This window comes from Camelus dromedarius, chromosome 8, assembly GCF_036321535.1.
Source record: "Camelus dromedarius isolate mCamDro1 chromosome 8, mCamDro1.pat, whole genome shotgun sequence".
Taxonomy (NCBI): Eukaryota; Metazoa; Chordata; class Mammalia; order Artiodactyla; family Camelidae; genus Camelus; species Camelus dromedarius.
The window spans coordinates 52,078,896-52,097,970 of NC_087443.1; the positions used below are offsets into that span (position 1 = coordinate 52,078,896).

The following is a 19,075-nucleotide window of genomic DNA, read 5'->3' on the forward strand; positions in this document are numbered from 1 at the left end:
ATACATGATTAGTTTAGGTGCTGGCCTGAGTTTCCTTTGCAGTTGTGTTGGTTATTTTCCCCAATAGGACTTGTCCTGGTATGAGAGGACCAATTTTGGGCTCTTTGTAAGTGTACTGGACTTCTGATCCAGTAGTCTTCATTTTGGATGTCTGGTTTTTCCCTCTGAGTAGAGTAACCTTAAATTTTTTTTCAACATAGCTTTAGAGAGATATAGTTCACATACCATACAGTTCACTCATTTTTAAAGTGTACATTTCTGTGGTTTTGAGTATATTGTATGTAGTCAATTTTAGAACATTATTACCTCAGGAAGAAATCCCACATTCTTTAACTATCATCCTCCTGGTCCCCTACTTTCCTTTCTCTTCCCAGCCCTAGGCAACCACTAGTTTACTTCCCATCTCTATAGATTTGCCTATTATGGTCATTGCATAAAAATGGAATCCTACAGTATGTGGTCTTTTGTGATTAGCTTCTTTTTACTTAACTTTCCCAAGGTTTATCCATATTGTAGTATATATCAGTACTTTTTTCATTTTTTTCCTAATTAGTGTTTATTACTGTTATAGGATGTATCAGTTTTTTAATTTTTATAGAATATAGGTAACATAAAATTTACTATCTTAACCATTTTTAAGTGTACAGTTCAGTAGTATTCAGTACATTCACATTGTTGTGCAACCAGTCTCCAGAACTCTTCATCTTGCAAAACTGAAACTTTATACCCATTAAACAATTCCCATTCCTATCTCCCCCATTCCCTGGCTATCAGTATTTTACCTTTCGTCTTTATGAATTTGATGACTAGTTACTTCATATAAGTGAAATCATACAGTATTTGTCCTTTTGTGACTGATTCATTCCACTTAACATAATCTCCTTTCATGTTTATACATGTTGTTGTATGTGTTAGAATTTCCTTTTTAAGGCTGAGTAATACTCCAGTATATGTTTATATCACATCTGTTTATCCATTCATCTGTCAGTGGACACTTGGGTTGCTTCTGCCTTTTGGTTATTGTGAATAATGCTGCTGTGAGCATGAGTGTACAAATATCTGTTCAATTCCTGCTTCCAGTTCTTTTGGATATATGCCCAGAAGTGGAAATATAGGATCATATGGTAATTCTACTTTTAATTTTTTTAAAACTACCATACCATTTTCTATAACGGCTGTATCATTTTATATTCTCACCATTAATGTATGAGGTTTCCAGTTTCTCCTCATCCTTGTCAACACTTCTTACTTTCTGGTTTTTTGATAGTAGCCTAACTGATAGGTGTGAAGTTATTTCATTGTATGGCCGAATAACATTCCACTGTATGGATACCATTTTGTTTATTCATTCATCAGTTGAGGACATTTGAGTTCTTTCCTTATGGGTATTATAAATAATTCTGCAGTAAACATTTGTGTACAAATTTTTGTGTGAGTGTATGTTTTCATTTCTCCTATGTGGATACATAGAGTGGAATTGCTGGGTCATACTGTAACTATGTTTTACCATTCGAGGAACTGCCAGACTGTTCTCCAAATGGTCTTCACCATTTCACATTCCTCTAGCAGAATACAAGGGTTCTGATTTCTCCATATCCTTGCCAACTCTTGTTATTAATTGACTGATTATATCCGTACTAGTGAGTGTGAAGTGATATCTGATTATAATTTTGATTTGTATTTTTCTGTTGATCATTGATGTTGAACATCTTTTCATGTGTTTATCAACCATTTGTGTATCTTCCTTGGTGAACTGTCTATTCAGATCCTTTGCCCATTTTTAAGTGGGATATTTGTTCTTTTGTTATTGAGTTGTAAGAGTTCTTTATGTAGTCTAGGTACAAACCTCTTACCTGCTTTGTGATTTACAAATATTTCTTCTCATTCTGTGCATTTTCTTTTCACTTTCTTGATGGTATCCTTTGAAGCATAAGGTTTTAATTTTGATGAAATCTAATTTATGTTTTTCTTCTGATGTCATATATAAGAAGCTATTGCAAAATCTAAGGCCATTTACCCTTGTGTTTTCTCTTAAGAGTTTCATAGCTTTAACTCTTATTATAGGTATTTGATCTGTTTTGAGTTCATTTTTGTGTGTGCTGTGAAGTAAAGTGTCCAGCGTCATTCTTTTCTTTATATGTGGCTATCTTGTTATCTCAATACTATTTGTTGAAAAGACTCTTCTTTCCCCACTGAATTGTCTTTACATCCTTGTTGAAAACCAGTTGGCTGTAGACGTACAGTTTTATCCCATTGATGTCTATCTTTTGCCATTACCTCATTGTCTTGATCACCGTTGCTTTCTGGTGATTTTTAAAATCAAGAAGTATGAGTCTCTAACTTCGTTGTTCTTTTTCAGAGGTATTTTAGATATTCTGGGTCTCTTTCATTTCTGTATGAACTTTAGGGTCAGTTTGTCAATGTCTGCAAAAAGCCAGCCAGTGATTTGACAGGAATTACATTGAATCTGTGTATCAATTTGAGAAGTATTATTATCTTAATATTAGGTCTTATGATCCATGAATATGAAATGTTTTCCCGTTTATTTAGATCTTTAATTTCTTTCATCAGCGTTTTGTAGTTTTCAGAATATAAGTTATACGATTTGCTTTTGATGCTATTGTTAGTAGAATTACTTTCTTAATTTCATATTCAGGTTGTTTCTTTAAATTTTTTTCCCTCCCTGTTCTTTAGATAAGGTACACTGTATAGTGTTGTCTTTGAATTCACTTACACTTTGTCCTTTTATCTCCATTCAGCTGTTATGCACATTTGTTGATTTAAAATTTTCAGATGCTGTATTGTTCAGATCCAGACCTACTTCTTTAAAAAAAAAAAAACCGTTGGCATATTTTGCACATATAATTCACCCTTTTTAAGTGTATCATTTCTGGGTTTGTTTTTTTTAATAGTTTCTGATTCTCTATTGAGGTATCCTTTCTTTTCATCATGATAATATCTTTACATTGGGCATTGTTACATTAGCTGCTTAAAAATCTTGTCTTCTAATTCCAACATCTCGGTAATCTAAGGGTTGATCTTCATTAATTGGCTTTCTTTTGGGAATGGGTTACATTTTATTGATTCTTCTTATGTCAGTTAACTTTGGATTGTGTTCCTCACATTATAAATGTTAAACTGTGTGCCTGGATTCTGTTACATTCTTCCAAAGAGTGATTTGGTATGATTTGGTTGGTTGTCTTTGCTTGCTTGTTTTAATAGGCATTTAATTTGGTGAAACTCAAATTGCAAAATCAGTCTCCTTTGCGGTGGGTAACAATTCAGATCTCAGTTCAGTTTTAACTTTAGTTGGGACTGTTTGGAGTTTGCCCTGTGCATACATAGTTCAGAGATCTGTCAGAGATTTGGCTGAGTTCACAGAAATTGGGCTCTCTCTGGCTTGCTCTTTTCTGGGTTTTCTCTATCTTCCAGTGGCTGTAGTGATACCTGACTTTCTTCCTTCTAGTTCTTCAAGTCAGATAGATTGGATTTTTATCCAACTTCTAAATGTAGGGCCTGACTGCTCTACATACCATAGACTGGATCTACCTTTAGGCTAAAAAGCTTCAAAAATGGGAAACTCACTTAGTGCCATGCCCTTCTTCCTGATATTGATACCTCCCCCAAGTAAATGCCTTGTTTTGTTTTCTTTCAATGCCTGCAGGTAGTTGCTTTCTGTATTTGAGCTAGAGTCTGTTACCTGTGGAGGGTTAGTCATCAGTGAGAACTTACTCAGCCATTATTAGAAGCGTGTTGTTGTTCTTGTTAATGGAGGTACTGGGGATTGAACCCAGGACCTCGGGCATGCTAAGCATGCACTCTATTACCGAGCTATACCCTCCCCCAAGTCATTATTGTTTTTAAAATGTTAACTGTTTTTTTCCCATAGTATAGAACCATCTCTTGCAACTTAGCTATTTTATACCCAAATTTTTATTTTTAAAATAGTACCTTTTGATATATTTTCCACTGAAATATTGAGGGTTTTACTTGGGACATTCAAAATCTGTCTGCTTTTATGCCTTTTTCTTTGTTATTTAGGCCATTAGGACTGTGTTATCTCAGAATACATAAAGGCTACACTTGGAATAAGCATGTATTTGTTGAGATCTTTTCCTGTCAAATAAAATCTAGATTTTTTTTAAACCTGGTTAGATCTTTCAGAGAATGTACAAGGTATAGCTATAAAATAAGATTAGTTTATTTTCGTAGGAATGGATCTTATTTTATATATATTTGATAATTGACAGTAGGGCAATGGGGGGATCTCAGTGAAAACTTTTTTTTCCCCACTTTTATTACGTAGAATTATTACAATTCGACTGCACATACACATTATATTGCATGTAAATACATATAAATAGTATATGGCATACTTTTTTAGTTTTCATATATGTACTAATTATTGTTTCTAAGAACAGATTAGATCTTTAGCCTTTTAAACTTACATAGTTATCAAAGGAATAAAGCCAACTACAAAATAAGAAATAACAGAATGTGGTAATCCAATCATAAAGGACAGTCAGATGTGCTTACACATATTCAAGAAATCAAAATAATAATTAGTTCATTTGTGTCCTTATTATTGTTATTATTTTTTAGATTCTTCTTATAAATGATATCATATGGCATTTTTCTTTCTCTTTCTGGCCCACTTCACTTTGAATGACAGTCTGTTAGGTCCATCCACATTGCTGCAAATGGCATTATTTTATTCTTTTTTATGGCTGAGTGGTGTTCCATTATATATATATGTACCACATTTTCTTTATCCAGACATCTGTTGATGGACATTTGGGTTGTTTCCATGTCTTAGCTATCATAAATAGTGCTGCTGTGACAATTGGGGTGCATGTGTCTTTTTCAATTTTATTTTTCTCTGGATATATGCCCAGGAGTGGGATTGCTGGATCACATGGTAAGTCTAACTGAAACGTCCATACTGTCCTCCGTAGTGGCTGCACCAGTCTACATTCCCACCAGCAGTGTAGGGAGGGTTCCCTTTTCTAGACACCCTCTCCAGCATCTACCGTTTGTAGACTCTTCAATGATGAACATTCTGACTGGTGTGAAGTGATATCTCATTGTAGTTTTGATCTGCATTTCTCTGACAGTTAATGATGCTGAGCATTTTTTCATGTGCCTACTGGCCATTTGTATGTCTTCATTGGAGAATTGCTTGTTTAGGTCTTCTGCCAATTTTTGGATTGGGTTGCTTGTTTCTTTAATATTAAGGTGCATGAGCTGTTTGTATATTTTGAAATTAGTCCCTTGTCAGTCACATCATTTACAGATATTTTCTCCCATTCTGTAAGTTGTCTTTTCGTTTTGTTGATGGTATCTTTAGCTGTGCAAAAGCTTTTAAGTTTGATTAGATCCCATTTGTTTATTTTTGCTTTTAATTACAATACTCCAGGAGCTGGTTCAAAAAACATATTGCTATAATGTATGTCCACAAGTGTTCTGCCTATGTTTTCCTTTAGGAGTTTTATAGTATCTGGTGTTATATTTAGGTCTTTAATTCATTTTTAGTTGGATTAAATGGATCAATGAAAACTTGTAGAGTGTTTTGTTAGCTAGAACACTGTTTTCTAACTCCAGTAAAATATTTACTCTATTAGACAATAAAGTTTATTTTATTTATTTTGGGGGACAGTTGGGTTTTTATTTATTTATTTATCTGTCGGAGGTACTGGGGATTGAACCCAGGACCTCCTGCATGCTAAGCATGTACTCTACCACTGAGCTATACTCTCCCTGGTAATAAAGTTTATAACATGATCACAGTTTGTAAGCGTGGTTTGTTTTATTGTCAGAGAGGTAGTCTGATAGTTTAAAACATTTTTTAAAAATTTTAATCAAGTCTGATCTTCACATATTAAAAAACTTCTCAAGTGATTTGGAGGAAATTTATTTCTTTTTTGTTTAAAGGTGAAGTGGATCCTAAAGAGAGGATAGCACGCCAGCGAAAACTATTACAGAAGAAACTTGGCCTTAATATGGGAGAAGCCATTGGAATGAGCACTGAAGAACTCTTCAATGATGAAGATTTGGATTATACCCCAACTTCAGCAGCCCTTGTAAACAAACAACCTGTAGGTAAAACCTTTGGTTATTTGATTGCAAGTAATAATACAAAGGGTTTGCTTTATTTTGCTATAAATTGCAATTTAAAAAAAAATGAATTCCTTATTTCTGCTCTTTGTTGTTTAGCTCTACCATAATTTAGTGTCTTCGTAAAGTTGGATTTCTAGCGACAGATTCTAAAGAGACAGAGGTTCAACCTACCTCATAGACACCGGACTATTAGATAAAAGCTGTGGTGGACCTTGTAGGACCACTGGTATTGAGAAATCCTAGCTGCATCAATTGCTCTTTCCTTTGTTTTTTAATGAAGGGGAAAAAAAGTAAATGTTTCAGAGAATGGGGAGATAGTAGGGGCTGCCATAGTCAGATGTGATGATACTAGAAATCTTTAGAGCTATGATTTATTCTTTTATGTGAGAAGATAACAAATATGATAAAAAGAAACCTTTCAAACAATGCAAAAAGGCATACAGTATGAAGCAAAAGAAGTTTCTTTTCAGTAATTAATGGGCACCCATGTCCCTATGTCCCAAGGCAACCCTTCTAAAGTTATTTGTGCATCCTTCCTAAAATTTTCTATGTATGCACAAGTCCTTGTAAGCCATCTACTTTTTTCCAAATCCTATAGCTTAATACATCAGTATATGCAGATTGATCAAATTCTTTATTGACAGCATTGTACTGTTTTGTTATATGGCTGTACCATGATTTTGGTCTATATTTCTCCTTTTTCTCTATTTTCCCAATTACTAGTGGATGCCTGTGTGCTTCTTTTTTATTAGACTCTTTAAGCTCCAGTAAAAGCTGTGGCTCTCTCCTCAGAAAAATTCACATAATTGTGAAATACTACATTTTAATAAGGGGTTTAGTACTCTTTTCTCTTACCCCTGCAATGTCCTTTTAGGGATCCATGAGTTCCATTAAGAATTCCTGCTTTACATGAAACCCATATCGTCTCATTCCCTTAGCCTTTGCTTAAGTGGAGAATGGTTCTGTTTACCTTTATACTAGTTGTCCTTTAAACCGTCAGAATTTTTAAATACATTTTTTAGGATTAGGGGTGTGTGAGGATGAAGAACTTTTGCAGACAAGAAAAAAAGGCAGATTCTGGAGGGAAAAAGAAGAGGATAAAGAGGCAGAAAATATGCTGGCAACCAGGAAGGAACAGAAAGAAATGAGGTACAAAGGGAAACATAAGATAAAAATTAAAAATAAAGAAGAAAATAGAATAAAGTAAAGGAGAACAAAAATGTAGTAATGTGATCACAGTGTGGTAATTGGACATCGTGTAAGGAAATGAATGGGCAGGTGTATTAGAGAAAATGGGCTGTGGACAGAATGGTTGGATATAGGATGGGCAGCAGCCAATTTGAGGTTTGCAGTATCCAAATTTGCTTGGCCTTAGATGTCACACATCTTTGGCAAGAGTTGCTTGAGGCTGGTTGTTGCCATGGGGTCATCACTGCTGCGCTGCCTTGTGTGTGCTGGTGGCCTCTGGACCAAGTCTGCAGCGGGGCAGTCACACCAGTGACCTACTTGGTTGTAGAAGTGTACATCTCAGTTGAGTCTTAATCAGTTCAGGGCCGAAAGGATTTTTAGGCTTGGGCCAAAGCATTTTTTTTTCACAGCCTTTATAATGTCTCCCATGAATGGAAAAGAGGAGCAAAGACAGTATGTAGTGATTGATTAAGGGGAAAGGAGCATGTAGGCTAACTTAACTATAGGATTCTGAACCAATCACTTATGGCCATAATTATTTTAATTTTTTTCTGCTTAGTTTTTTTTTTTATTGACATTCTTTATTATTATAACTTTTGGGTGGTATTTATGGTTATTTTGAAATCTCACCTCTTCAAGAGTCCTGAGTAGGGGTTAGTTAGGATCATACATTTGTGTCACATCAGTGACATAAAGTTAAGAAACACACAAACATTTTCTGGGAATTGGAATTATAAGGAAGAAGGAAGAAGAAAATGAAATTATATAGCCATACGGCAGAATAACATGAAGCTGTCAAAGAAGGATGTAATCAATTTGTATATAGTGAAATTTATGGACTTTAATCCTCTTCTGAGGCTGTGGGTATTTATTTTAGCTTCAAAAGTTCAAACTCAGCATTCTTTTATTCTTTTAGACTCTCCAGGCCGCTGAATTGATAGACTCAGAGTTTCGAACAGGAATGAGCAATAGACAAAAGAACAAAGCTAAAAGAATGGCCAAGTTATTTGCAAAGCAGAGATCCAGGGATGCAGTGGAAACTAATGAGAAGAGGTGGTAATCTTTTTCTGTTTATTTAAAACAGTAATTCTGGTTAGCTTAAATCTGTGTCTGCTTGACTCCTAAAATTTTTTTCCCTAACTAATTATGAACTCTGAGTGAGGCTTGAAGATCTTCCAAGGCGAGTGCGTTCCAGGCAGAGGGAGCAAGTGTAAATGCATTAGTCATGGAATAATCAAGAAACAGAAAGAAAAGCAGTATGGCTGGGATGAGTGGACAGAAGTCAGAGTAGTAAGTAATGAAGTCGGAGAAAGAGCCTGAGGGCCACAAGTTAAGGATACTGCTTTTGTAAAGGGGAAACTGTCAGCAGTATTACATCACTCATTCCTTCCGGCGGGGGCTAAGCCAAATAGTAATAATCCAGTTTGTTTTCCTAATTCTGTTGTAGTAAAGACCTCTGGGTAAAATCCCTGTCCTCACTTTTTTTAAGTTTTTTAAAAAATTTATTTATTTTACTTTTATGATTTATTTGGGGGGGGGAATTAAGTTGTATGTACATATGTATGTGTGTATGTATGTATGTATTTATATGGAGGTACTGGGGATTGAACCCAGGACTTTGTGCATGCTAAGCGTGGGCTCTACTGAGCTATATCATCCCCCTCTCACTTTCTTAATGAGTTCATAGAAATGATATCTGTAGGGCTCGGAGCAACATTTTTCAAAGGGTAGTTCAAAACAACCCCCTTCATAAACACTTTGAGAGGCTTGTTAAAATGTAGATTCTTGGACTCAAATCTTAAATCAGAATCTTTAATGGTGTCCAAGAATGTTTGAGTAGATGCATTAATAAACACAGAGCCTATGAAAATAAAGTTTTATTGCAGATGACAGAACTTTTTGGTGTTCTTTCCATTCATATAAAGCTAAAAAGTTAAGTGTTTACCATATTTATTTAAAAGCCAGGCACATGAGGGATAAATAATAAGCATCTGCTTGGTATAAATTTTTACGTAGAGTTGTTTTTTTAAGTATAAAATCTTTACTGATCTTGTTAACTACAGCTCATTAGGATCGTGTAGTAGCCTAATAAATGTTCCTGCTAGCTTATAATCATGTAAGACTTTTACCCAAATATTTGAATGTTAGAAATATGAGATCTTATTTTTCAGAACACATGATTCATTCATTCCACAAATCTTTATTAAATACCTTCTACATGCCAGGTACTATTCTAAGCTCTAATGATTCAGTAGTGAATAAAACAGATAAGAATTCTTGTCTTTGTCGGGCTTTCATTCTAGAGGGAAAGACAGATGAAGAACAAGATAAATAAGCAAGTATAGTGTGTGTGCATGTGTATGTAGAGAGAGAGAGAACATATTAATGGTAGGGGTTAAGAAGGAAGAAAGAGGTAAAGCAAGGAAGGAACATGTGAAATGTTTAGTGAGGAGAGTGAAATTTTAGATAGCATGGTCATGAATTTGCAGAGGTAACTTTTCAGGAAAGATATGACGGAATTGCGGTTGCTAACCCTTGAAAAGACATTCTGAATAGAGGGAATATCAATGACAAAAGCGTGGAAGTAGAAACATGCCTAACAAGTTCAAGGACAGTAAAATGACCAACCAGTGTGGCTAGATTGAATTAGATAGAATTAGGAGAATAATAATAGACAGACTCAGATTTTTTTTTTTTATCACTTTATAGAAAAAATGGTTGGCCAAAATTACACCAAGATGAAGGTGGGGAGGGGTGGATAATTGTAGAAAATAATGCTATATATGCCTTAATAATGCTAATTCTTTCTGTTAATATTCAGTAAAGCTGTTTTGTACTTGTCTTGTCCTTTGTAATATTTTGTAATTAAGCTAACCTTTGTTTTTGTTCTTTTAGTCATAAAATTTTTTCTCAAATTTTTTATACATGTTTTTCATTAGCCAATTGTCTTATCTCTATATTTTTTAAGAACTAGTAAGATTATAGTATATTACTCAGTATATTGGTTTTCTCCAGGGTACAAAAGCTTAAAAAAGTTATGCTGGACCAGATTTAGTTGTTGGACCAGGAGAGTTTAAATATAAAAAGGAGAGAAGCTGGATGTAGGAGAGACGGGGAAAAAAAGGCTTGTTAAATTTGAGATCCAGTTTGAAAGCAAGAAGTCATTGACCTATTTTACATTTATCAATAAGAGTAGTAGGGTATATTTTGCTTAAACATTTTTAAGCAGTTAATCTTAGTTATTTGATACATGATATTTTAAGGAAGCCATATAAGCAAAATATGGCAAAACATTTATTCAGATGATGGATTCTCTTACATTCATTGTGGGTCACGTTATTCTTTATTCACTTTTTAAAATGGTGACTTTTTTTTTTTTTCCAAAGCAATGATAGCACTGATGGGGAACCAGAAGAAAAGAGACGAAAAATAGCAAATGTTGTTATTAATCAGTCTGCAAATGATTCCAAAGTCCTGATTGATAATATTCCAGACAATTCTCCCTTAATTGAAGAGGTACTATTGAAATGCCCTAAAGTGTCCTTTGAAATTTTTTTCATACTAATGTGTCAGTAGATGGTATTTAATAATCTGTCAATTGAGGAAACTGTATTATTAAAAATCTAAGTATCTTTACTTCATTAGTAAAAATTTCTAATTATTTAAAAATTTTAAAGCCTGACTGTTATTACTAGATCTTCGAATAAATGCACCTTATTGCTTAAATTATTAGCCAAAAAAAAATCTTTTAAATTAGTAGTAATTCTGTTTTTCTTACTCAGACAAATGAATGGCCTTTGGAAAGCTTTTGTGAAGAACTTTGCAATGATCTTTTTAATCCCTCCTGGGAGGTAAGATTTCTTCATTAGACTTTCTCTTAGTTCTGTTTTCTTGGCTAATGATGGAAACCATGTAAAGCATAATCTATTTTGTCAGAATCCCTCATTCTTTCCTGTGTCCCTCTCAGAACCACTGGTCAGGGCACTTCTTATCACTCACTTCCTAAACAGAAAACTTTAGACTGATTTTCACCTTTTGTACCCTTTTTGCCATATTTCTTTAGTGAATTTTTCATCTAAGTTTCCATTCTTTTAGCTATAATACAAAGATTTGTGTATCTCTCAGACAGTAAAACTTTCCTCTGGAAGTGGACAATTTTGATCAAGACCAGTAGTTCCCAAGCAGTAGGTTAGCCTCAGAAATAATTTCTTCAAAGAAAGTCTCGAGCAGTTCACAATATGTAAAAGAGATGTAAGTGAAGTTCCCGTGATTGCGGTTGAGAGTTGGTAGTCTCAAACAATTTTGTCCCACTTCAACTGGCCTCTGGGTGATTTTAAACACTGTTTGGAGTACCTTTTAGCATCCTTTTCTGCTCCTTTGTGTACCATTTAAAGCTATTCAAGTCTTAACTCAAATGGAGTCTTGAATAAGTGGATGCAGTGTCAGTAGCCTGTTTTTTCCCTTCCAGATAACATTGCAGAAGGCTACAGGGCTACAGTAAAGTGTTAGTCATGAGACATTTTATTTGAACTGTCTCCTTTGATGTTTAACACTGTTGGCTTTGGAACTTTGTTTGGAGATACATACAGTATTTGGGCTATAAAGAACAATATTTGATGCTTTCTTTTCTCTCCTTTGCTGTGGATAATACTGAATGAAAGTAGAGGGTAGAGGAGTGACAGCTGAAGGAGTTAATATCTCAGAAAGAATTTAGAATAGCTATTTTCCTAGCTTGATTTTTTTTAAAATTCCAGATAGTCAAAATTGTGAAATTAACATGTAATTCTTGGATAGTTGAAGAAAAACATTCTTATGAAGTGCCACTTTGTTCTTATTTCTTAAAAATCTAAAAAAGTTTTTCATACTGAAGAACAGTTAAACACTGTTCCTTAAGCATTTAACCTCTGATATTTATTTCTTGGTTCATTTTAGGTTCGACATGGTGCAGGCACTGGACTTAGGGAAATCCTTAAAGCTCATGGGAAAAGTGGTGGTAAAATAGGAGACAGCACTTTAGAAGAGGTGAGTTTTAATGTAGTAAATCAACAATTACCACCAAGTTTCAGTAGTTGGCCTCTTTTTCCAAGACAGGGAAGTAATAGAGCATGTGTCATGAAGTAGAAAGGAGAGATAAATAATAAATATGGAAAGGTGAATATAAGAAAGAAAGTAAAAAGGTTAGAAAGAAGTTTATATTATTTATAGAGTGAGGAAGAATGAGTTCAGGAGAAAGATCAGTCCAGAAACATTGAGTGGAAAAATATGTAGAAGCAAGAGTATTTGAGCAGGATATAATGGATTAGAATGTAGAGTAAAATGAATAAGAGGATAGTTTAGAGGTCAGTGAGAAATATGATTGGGGTTACATAGAGACACTGGTAATGGGCCAGATAATACAATAACATGATTAATTAAGAGCAACCTTAAGTGGTTTCTTAATTTCTCTTGGAGTGCAAGTAATTTAATGGAATTTATGAATTTTAAAGATTTTGATATAGTACATCTAATAATCATCAAAGAGGGTGTGTTTAATATTAAAGCTAGTAATTGGGACTATTCCATATTTTGGTTATTGTTCCTACAGCTAAAATAACTGTCCCAGTATTTTCATTTTAGTTACTGTACTATAATAGTTGAATTATAGTTTTTGGACCTAATATGTTTCCCAATCCCAGATACAAAATGTAATCTTTGTCTGTTATTTAAAAATGATTGTTTTAACAGATGATTCAGCAGCATCAAGAGTGGTTGGAAGACTTGGTTATTAGACTTCTTTGTGTGTTTGCATTGGACAGGTTTGGAGACTTTGTTTCTGATGAAGTAAGTATCTCCTAAGGGAGGTTTTACCCAATTAAATTTCAAATTCTGCAAAAATACATTTTTGCAAATAATGAGTTTTCTTCCTTTCTCATCTGTAGGTTGTGGCACCAGTTCGTGAAACTTGTGCTCAAACATTAGGTGTGGTGTTAAAACACATGAATGAAACAGGAGTTCATAAGACTGTGGATGTGCTGCTTAAATTACTTACACAAGAACAGTGGGAAGTTAGACATGGTGGTCTGCTAGGAATAAAATATGCTTTGGCTGTTCGTCAGGTAAACACTTCAGTTTTTGAAGCATTTATGAGAGAGTTTTTTCCCCTCTTAAGTTTATTTTCATTAATTATATGAAATGGCCTTAGATTCTTAGTATTACAAATAAGCCAGTCCTTCAAGATTTGCTTTCTTGAGGTAGTATCATAGACATAGGTGATGCTAATAAGAATTTAAGTACAAATTAAAAGATAAACTAGGAAACCTGTTGCTATTTCATGGGAAGACCAGTTTTCAGCCAGATTCCTAGTGTATGATCGCAGGAATAGCCTCTAGCGGCTGGCTCTGTTGAGGCAATTGAAGAGAGAGTAGTTTGGAATAGTGAGAAGCAGGAAGGGATTGACTTTCTCTTCCCTTATCTCTCACACTCCCTTTCATTGTCAGTGGTTGAGTAAGAGCTAAAAGTTAAGGTTCTAGCACAGGGCTTTGTATGTATGTGTGTTCACACTGGGAATTCAGTCTTGCCTTGAAAACATGTTCTAATGTTTCAGGTCACATTGAGTAAAGAAGTACCTGATACCATTGTAGTCTTTTTCAGATGAGATTAGTTCCATACGCATCTATTGATGTTATTTTTTTGTTTCTGTTTGTGTGATTCTTTTTTAAATAGATACTGAAATTTATGCTTTTATATATAAATTTAATAAAAGATGTTTAAGCACAACAATTCTACTATAGAAAATTAATTTATTTTGGTGTACTCTTTTACAGGATGTAATTAATACTTTATTGCCTAAAGTTTTAAGTAGAATAATTGAAGGACTCCAGGACCTTGATGATGATGTCAGAGCTGTTGCTGCAGCATCGTTAGTACCTGTGGTAGAAAGCCTTGTGTATCTTCAGACACAAAAAGTAAATGAAGTATTTTTGTATTTTCTTCCTGTAGAGCTTGTTTACGTTTGAGATGTAGAGTATTAGGGAAAACACTGAGTACTTTTTTCTCCATTCTCTATTTTTCTTATCACAGATAGCCCTCTGATGCATGGGATCTCGATTATACATTGTCCTTAGGAGGAGTGAATTGTGTCTATTTATCTTTCCCTTTCATGTACAGAATATGTAGAGAATTTCCTTGAGAAGAAATCAATCATTCCTTTATGTTATTCCTAGTATTTTAGGCATATAAGGTTTTTGTTTGTTTTGATTTTGGTTTTTGGCTTTTGGTTTTTTAATCTGGTCTCATTTTTGAAGTTCCTCTTTTAAGGTCTATCTGACTGCCTTTTGTATTATCAAAACCAGAACACTTACATTTGTAAGTGCAACAATCAGTGTTTTAAAAGCTAAGAAACCAAATTTTGTCCTTTCATAATGCTTAGGAATATTTTAAATATATTAAAATTACTTTACGTAGAGGGTCCTGACTTGTGTCTCTACACTGTATTACTTCCAAAGTTTAGTTTTTTACATAATGTAGAGTATTGGCTTTCTTAGTTCCTGAATTCTGCATCACATTATGAGCTTCATTAGAAAGGGAAGTGCCATAGTAGAGTTGAATGGTATTAAAAAGAGGGGCAGAGAATTGTTAGAGGCATATAATGTCTTCTTAACTTTGCTCAAAACTGGCACTATCCGAGGTCATTGGGATTGGATGTGTTGTTAAATCAGTTGTGACTACTGAGATACAATTTGGCATTGCTTGTGAATATTTTGTGCAAAATTAATAACTTTTCTTGATAACTGATCTTACAGGTACCCTTCATTATAAATACATTATGGGATGCTCTTTTGGAACTAGATGATCTAACAGCTTCAACAAATAGTATTATGACTCTTCTTTCATCTTTGTTAACTTATCCTCAGGTTCAGCAATGCAGGTAATTTTTTTTGTTCAGTGGAATAAAGTAAAAAAACGTTTACATACATTTCCAGATAATTAAGCCTAAAAATACAATAGCACCTTTTAGAACAGTACTGTAAGTTGGGGATGCCAAAGAGTATTTTCAGGAGGCCTTTTCTTCTTTACTGTCTACCCACCAGCACTTTAGGGTCAGGAACATAAAAAGCTCATATTCTTGGGTTACTTTGGCTATAGAATTCTTTTTCTTGTTCATCCTGTAATAGTTAACTTTAGAAATGTAATTATTGCATATTACTTTTACCTCTAGCGCAGGATATAGAATTTTAGCCTTATTTTGTGAAATTTAGTTAACAGAATTATCATTGAACATCAGCATTACTTATTCCAAAATTTGCTACTCTGTGAACTTTTTCTTTGTAATGTTCACTTCAACTCTTGCTCTTGATTTCAATAATTGCTAATCAGGAAGTGAGTACATAATAACGTAACAGAATGTCCAAAGACAGAGACTAAGTGAAGCCAAAACAAACCAAAAATTTAAAGTGTCATCTGTTTTCCTATTCTGATATTTGAAATGAAACTCAGCTGATTAATTCCCTACCTTTTAGACTGGGTCCTGAATATTATTGTTTCTATTAATAGTATCCTTGGAGATACAGAAAAAAAAATTGTATGCAATTTTAAAAAAATCACAAATGAGAAAATTACTCTTCTTAGCCCAGTGAGTGTGTTCAATGAATGGTTGTATGATTATGATTATGAATGATTTCTGGTTCTGTGAGTGAGTCTGTTTCTATTGAAAATTATAGATATGTGAAAAACATGTAGAGAATATTTCAAATAATACTGACCTGCTGGTAGTACTTCAGTGTTTAGACTAGTAGAACATCCCACAAATTGGAATAGTAAAATAAGTGCCTATAAAGTTAACAGAAAAATTAAAGTGGTAGTGCATATGTGGAGTTTCCTAATTTTCAAATGCTTTCACTGGTATAGGGATTAAATGAGTTAATCTATGTAAAAGCCCTTCTGAAGCTGCAGAATGCAAGAATTTTTAATTACTCTATATTGGGGGTTGGCAGACTCTTTCTGTGAAGGCCCAGATAGTGATGTTTTGGCGTTGTGGGCCATATGATCTCTGTCAAAATTACTCAGCTCTGCCACTGTAACACAAAAGCAGCCATAGACAATACATAAAGGAATAAATATGCCTATGCTCTAGTAAAACTTTATTTAAAAAAACCAAGTGGAGTGAATTTGGACTGTGGGCCTTAGTTTGTTGGCACCTGCTCTAAATAAAGGCTTAGGGCTTTTTTTTTTTTTTAAATCAAGTGGACAGTGTCAGGAAAGCTAGATGATGTAAGAAAATGAAAGCATGTGGTGAAAATTCTGTTAATTCAATGTGAAATAATATAGTTTTTGATTTTTTTCAAAATTGCCTTAGAAAATTTGCTTCATATATTGTGATATTTGGCAGATACTTTCTAGCTTATGTAAGAAGAAATGCAGCATGTATTTGGAGCATGAACAGTTACACTATTAACAAGACCTGTTGTAATGCTTTTACATATTTGAGGCTGTTTTATGTCCGTTTGTGCATGTGTTTATGTTATAATTTTATACATAAATGTACTAAATGTGTACATAAATGTAAGAAATGATGTTCATACAAACCTCCAAGTAACGAAAATAGCATTAAATGATGGGCCTCCTGAGAGGAGCCACAAAAGAATAGATAGTTACACTGACATTCTTTCTTCCTCATGTTTTTTCTACAGAGGTATATATTTCAAATCCTACTTATAAATAACTCCCTAATTTGAGTAACTTTTTTTTTTCTGAATAACTTTTATATATGACTCATGGATGTGACAGGAATCCTATGATCCAAATTGTTAGCCTAGATGTGGCTTTGCTTGCTTTCCCATTTAAAGTCTAATCTGTGAGAAGGAAGATAATTTGAGTTTTCCTAACTTAGTAATGCTAAATCAGGATAACAAATTTCAAAGCTACAACCATATCATCTCTTGCTCTTTTGATATGTCATAGAGATGGCCCGAAAGAGGGATGGATGTAAGTTATGTGTATCTATTGGTTACCCATTGGGGTTAGCCATGGGAAAGGAGTAAGTATTAGCAATCCTAATTTTGTGTTGGCTGACTATCAGATAAGATACATGTCCCATTTTCCTGAGAATAGGGCAGTTATACTGAAAAGTTCTAATTTGATAAAGGTAATTCATGGCATTAGTGCCATAGAAGAACCTAATGTTAATATTTCTATTCTTTATGACTGCATTTGCTCTGGCTATTCTGGTACTGTAAAACAGTTTTGAATGAGGGTGTTAAATGAATGTTCATATGGAAATTGTATTATCTATTTAGAATTATTAATCAAAAAAGATGCCAGGTCCACAAAGAAATGATATGTAGATAATGTATCAACCAACAGAGCTCCCATTGAGAATGAGTAAGATTAATTTGTGTCTTCTTTATTAGTATTCAACAGTCACTCACAGTTTTAGTTCCACGTGTCTGGCCTTTTTTGCATCACACTATATCATCAGTTCGAAGAGCAGCGTTGGAAACTCTGTTCACGTTATTATCAACACAGGACCAGGTAAGAACTAATAACTGTAGTAATCTTGAAATTTATATAAATTAATTTTAGGAAATCTGTAGGAAGGGTGACCTGATCACATATAAAGACCAGGGGAATGCTGGACCTACTAAAATTGGTGTGGTGACCATGACCATGTAGACATATAATAGAATCACCATGAGGGCAGAAATATTTTAATACTTTGTTCTAGGTTGTGTTCCTGTTCCCAGCACTTGGAATAGTACTTAAAGCTCTCTTAAAACATGAGTTCACTTATAACTTGGGTTGTAGTGATCCAGATTATAGTTAATTTAAACTTGGTGAAGTAAACAGTTTGTGGTAGGAATTTTTCTGTGTTTCAGATTACACTGATAGACTAGTACTAAATAGTCATCAGAACTTTACTTTGCCTAAGATTAGGAGGAAAATTTTTGACTAGTAGACTCCTAGTTAGTAGCATACTAGAAGTCCACTGACTGTTTTTAAAAATTTGTGGGAGGAAAATCCCAAGGTGGATAATTTCTAAAGGGCTGAAAGTGCCGCACCCCTCACTGTGCCCCCACTGTCCAGCCAATCCAATGTAATAAACCGATAAATGCAAGCCGACACTTTGAGGTTACCTGCCTAAATCAGTGCCTACTGGAAGACAGGTACAAAATTAATGAAAACAGGTGGTCCCACTTTCTGATCTGCAAGAGGCAGACTGACTCTGGATGGGCCAAGTTATAACAAATGATTTTTTTAAGAAAATACTAATAATGAGCTAAAGCATGTAACTTTTTGCAACCATATTTAAAAGGAGATGCTTGCACAGTTGTTCAGATGGACTGCATTTGGCCTATAGCTGTTTTCCTAGCCTCATCTTGTGTTTTCTGCTAAACAGTCTTTATCTTATGCTCCTGGAGAATCTGCATTTTTTTAAATACTGGTTCCTTCAATGATACTGCCCTGTGTATCCTAGGGATGGGATTTTTTTGTTTGTTTGGTTAGGTTTTTATTTTTTTAATTTTATTTTTATTTACTGGCTTTACTTTTTAGAGCCATTTTAGGTTCATGGCAAAATTAAACAAGAAGTACAGGGTGCCATCCATATACTTCCTACCCTTTCCCAAACATAGCTTCTCTCACCATCAGCATCCCTTATCAGAGTGGTACATTTGTTATAATCACTGAACAAACATTGACGTGTCATTATCAACCAAAGTCCATAGTTTACTTTAGGCTTCAAGTTTGATGTTGCACATTCATTCTGTTGATTTTGATGAATGTATAATAACAT

The 19,075-nt window shown here is 34.2% G+C and overlaps 1 protein-coding gene across 2 annotated transcripts in view; it reads left to right on the forward strand.

Annotated features, from left to right (window-relative positions):
• Positions 1 to 19,075, forward strand: part of BTAF1 (B-TFIID TATA-box binding protein associated factor 1) — a 74,567-nt gene that overhangs the window by 18,234 nt on the left and 37,258 nt on the right. For both annotated transcript variants that reach the window (XM_010974284.3, XM_031461383.2), the window contains 10 exons: positions 5,932 to 6,095; positions 8,222 to 8,358; positions 10,692 to 10,821; positions 11,088 to 11,156; positions 12,238 to 12,327; positions 13,030 to 13,125; positions 13,224 to 13,400; positions 14,109 to 14,249; positions 15,087 to 15,211; positions 17,694 to 17,814. In XM_010974284.3, the coding sequence (XP_010972586.1) occupies positions 5,932 to 6,095; positions 8,222 to 8,358; positions 10,692 to 10,821; positions 11,088 to 11,156; positions 12,238 to 12,327; positions 13,030 to 13,125; positions 13,224 to 13,400; positions 14,109 to 14,249; positions 15,087 to 15,211; positions 17,694 to 17,814 (1,250 nt within the window). The remainder of the gene's footprint in view (positions 1 to 5,931; positions 6,096 to 8,221; positions 8,359 to 10,691; positions 10,822 to 11,087; positions 11,157 to 12,237; positions 12,328 to 13,029; positions 13,126 to 13,223; positions 13,401 to 14,108; positions 14,250 to 15,086; positions 15,212 to 17,693; positions 17,815 to 19,075) is intronic.